General features: G+C 45.2%; 2 protein-coding genes across 3 annotated transcripts in view; one reads left to right on the forward strand and one right to left on the reverse strand.

Annotated features, from left to right (window-relative positions):
* LOC104823218 overlaps window positions 1–1,266 on the forward strand; it is a 2,061-nt gene extending 795 nt beyond the window's left edge. The window contains exons 4-7 of the mRNA XM_010554680.1: window positions 6–151; window positions 256–483; window positions 568–699; window positions 779–1,266. Coding sequence (XP_010552982.1) covers window positions 6–151; window positions 256–483; window positions 568–699; window positions 779–1,159 — 887 coding nt within the window. The 3' untranslated portion in view covers window positions 1,160–1,266. The remainder of the gene's footprint in view (window positions 1–5; window positions 152–255; window positions 484–567; window positions 700–778) is intronic.
* Window positions 1,264–1,766, reverse strand: part of LOC104823217 (iron-sulfur assembly protein IscA-like 2, mitochondrial) — a 2,473-nt gene continuing 1,970 nt past the window's right edge. Inside the window, exons 5-6 of one of the 2 annotated variants that reach the window (XR_773320.2) lie at window positions 1,471–1,655; window positions 1,264–1,351 (exon numbers count right to left, since the gene is read on the reverse strand). The gene's annotated coding sequence lies outside the window, so the exon portion shown is untranslated. Of the gene's footprint in view, window positions 1,352–1,390; window positions 1,656–1,766 lie in introns of those variants that run through there. The other variant, XM_010554679.2, reaches the window with a different exon arrangement.

Raw genomic sequence — 1,766 nt, forward strand, 5'->3', positions numbered from 1 at the left:
TCCAGCCGCAGAGGCCGCGGTTGCAGCTGCTAAGGCGGCTGCTGAGGTTGTCCGGTTGGCAGGTAACGCCTTCATGTCTCAACATTACTCCAAGAAGCCTGACCCGAACTCGGCTGCCATCAAGATTCAGAGCGCCTTCCGGGCTTATCTGGTCAGACACCATATGATAGTCTCAGCCTAAATCATGGATTCTTTTTCGGGTTTTTTCCAAAAAAAAAAAAGTTATTCACTTTCCCAACCACATGATCCAAATAGGCCAGGAAAGCATTAAGAGCATTGAAGGCACTGGTGAGGCTTCAAGCAATAGTGCGTGGCCGGTCAGTGAGACGAAGAGTGTCTTCCGAGCTGAAATCTTTGCCCTCCAGTTCAAAGTCGCAGCCCGAGGCCCGGGTAGAGGATATTCTTACTGTTGGTGCCGTTCAGAGGTACACCGAGAGAAAGCACTGGACAAAGCCGAGATGGGAGATCAAACATGAACTAAATGTATGTATGTGTAAATAAGCACGTGTTCTTGTTCTTGAACTCATGTCGAAACACGATATTAGATGTGTCCTCCTCCCCCTGCAGTTGGAAAGCAGCGGTCAGAACGGCTGGGACTGCAGTTCACTTACAAAGGAAGACATCAAAGCCATATGGTTGAGGAAGCACGAGGGAATGATCAAGCGTGAGCGTATGCTAAAATACTCCCGCTCTCACCGGGTAAATTACTCTGACCCTTTTTTCCATTTCCGGCCGAGCAGACGGATTCAATCTTGATCCTTATACGTTTTTCTTGCAGGAGAGAAGAACTCCTAATATGATAGTGGAGTCGATATACACAAAGGAGATCGGGGTCGGGATGAGGAGCTGTCGGATAGAGCACTGGGGGGAATCAAGAACTGCAAAACAGATGAACTCGGTTCTTGGTTCGAGCCAAACAAGGGTTCCGTCGAAAGTAAAGCTCAAGACTTTGTTAGGGCAAGACTCCATTGATGGGAATGATTCCGCATTTTCTTTCCCGCGGAGATCTTTCAGCCGAACGGATCAGAAGGATCCGGTGGAAGACGACTGCTGTTGGGTTTTGAAATCCGAAACAGAGACTGCAAAGAGAAATATCAGATCCATGAGCACGCCAAGGCAACGTGTAGGGTTCATGGATTACTGGTTTGATAACAAATAAGAATGGTTTTTTTTTTGGGTCTGGAAAGATGAACCTCGCCATTGTTGATTGAATCTCGAGTCTTGTCTTGTTAATATCTTGAAGCTTTTTCATCTCTTCTTCTTCTTCTTCATTGAGTTTTTTGGGTTTTCGGATTTCATGTTCTTATAGATGTGTCTGAAAAGGGCAGCGCTTGAGGATTGATGTCTGGTTCTGTTCAACATCTCGCACAAAGATTGTTTCAGTTCAAAGTTCGGGTTTTAAATGGTTGGAATAAGATGTTTCTATCTGAAAATACAAAATTTAATATCCAAAAATTTAAGCTTTGATACCCGACCCCACCGATCGAGGTCGAAGAATCCAATCGGATGGGGTGGAACCGCGGTTAGGTGCATCGGAAATCTCGGATGCCCGATCTGTACCCAACCCACATCCATCTTTTGAAGCAAAGATCACTCCATTTCTTCAGCTGGGGCTTGTGTAGAGATATGCACTTTTGCTCTTAAGGCTGAATCATTTGTAGATCAAATACATAGTTTTATTATTATAATATTACTCAGGATGAACCTAAAAACAATCGTCTGCACAACTACAAACACAGCTTCCCCCCCCCCCCCCAATTTCATGC

The sequence above is a fragment of the Tarenaya hassleriana genome, unplaced genomic scaffold (genome assembly GCF_000463585.1).
Source record: "Tarenaya hassleriana unplaced genomic scaffold, ASM46358v1 Cleome4, whole genome shotgun sequence".
NCBI lineage: Eukaryota > Viridiplantae > Streptophyta > Magnoliopsida > Brassicales > Cleomaceae > Tarenaya > Tarenaya hassleriana.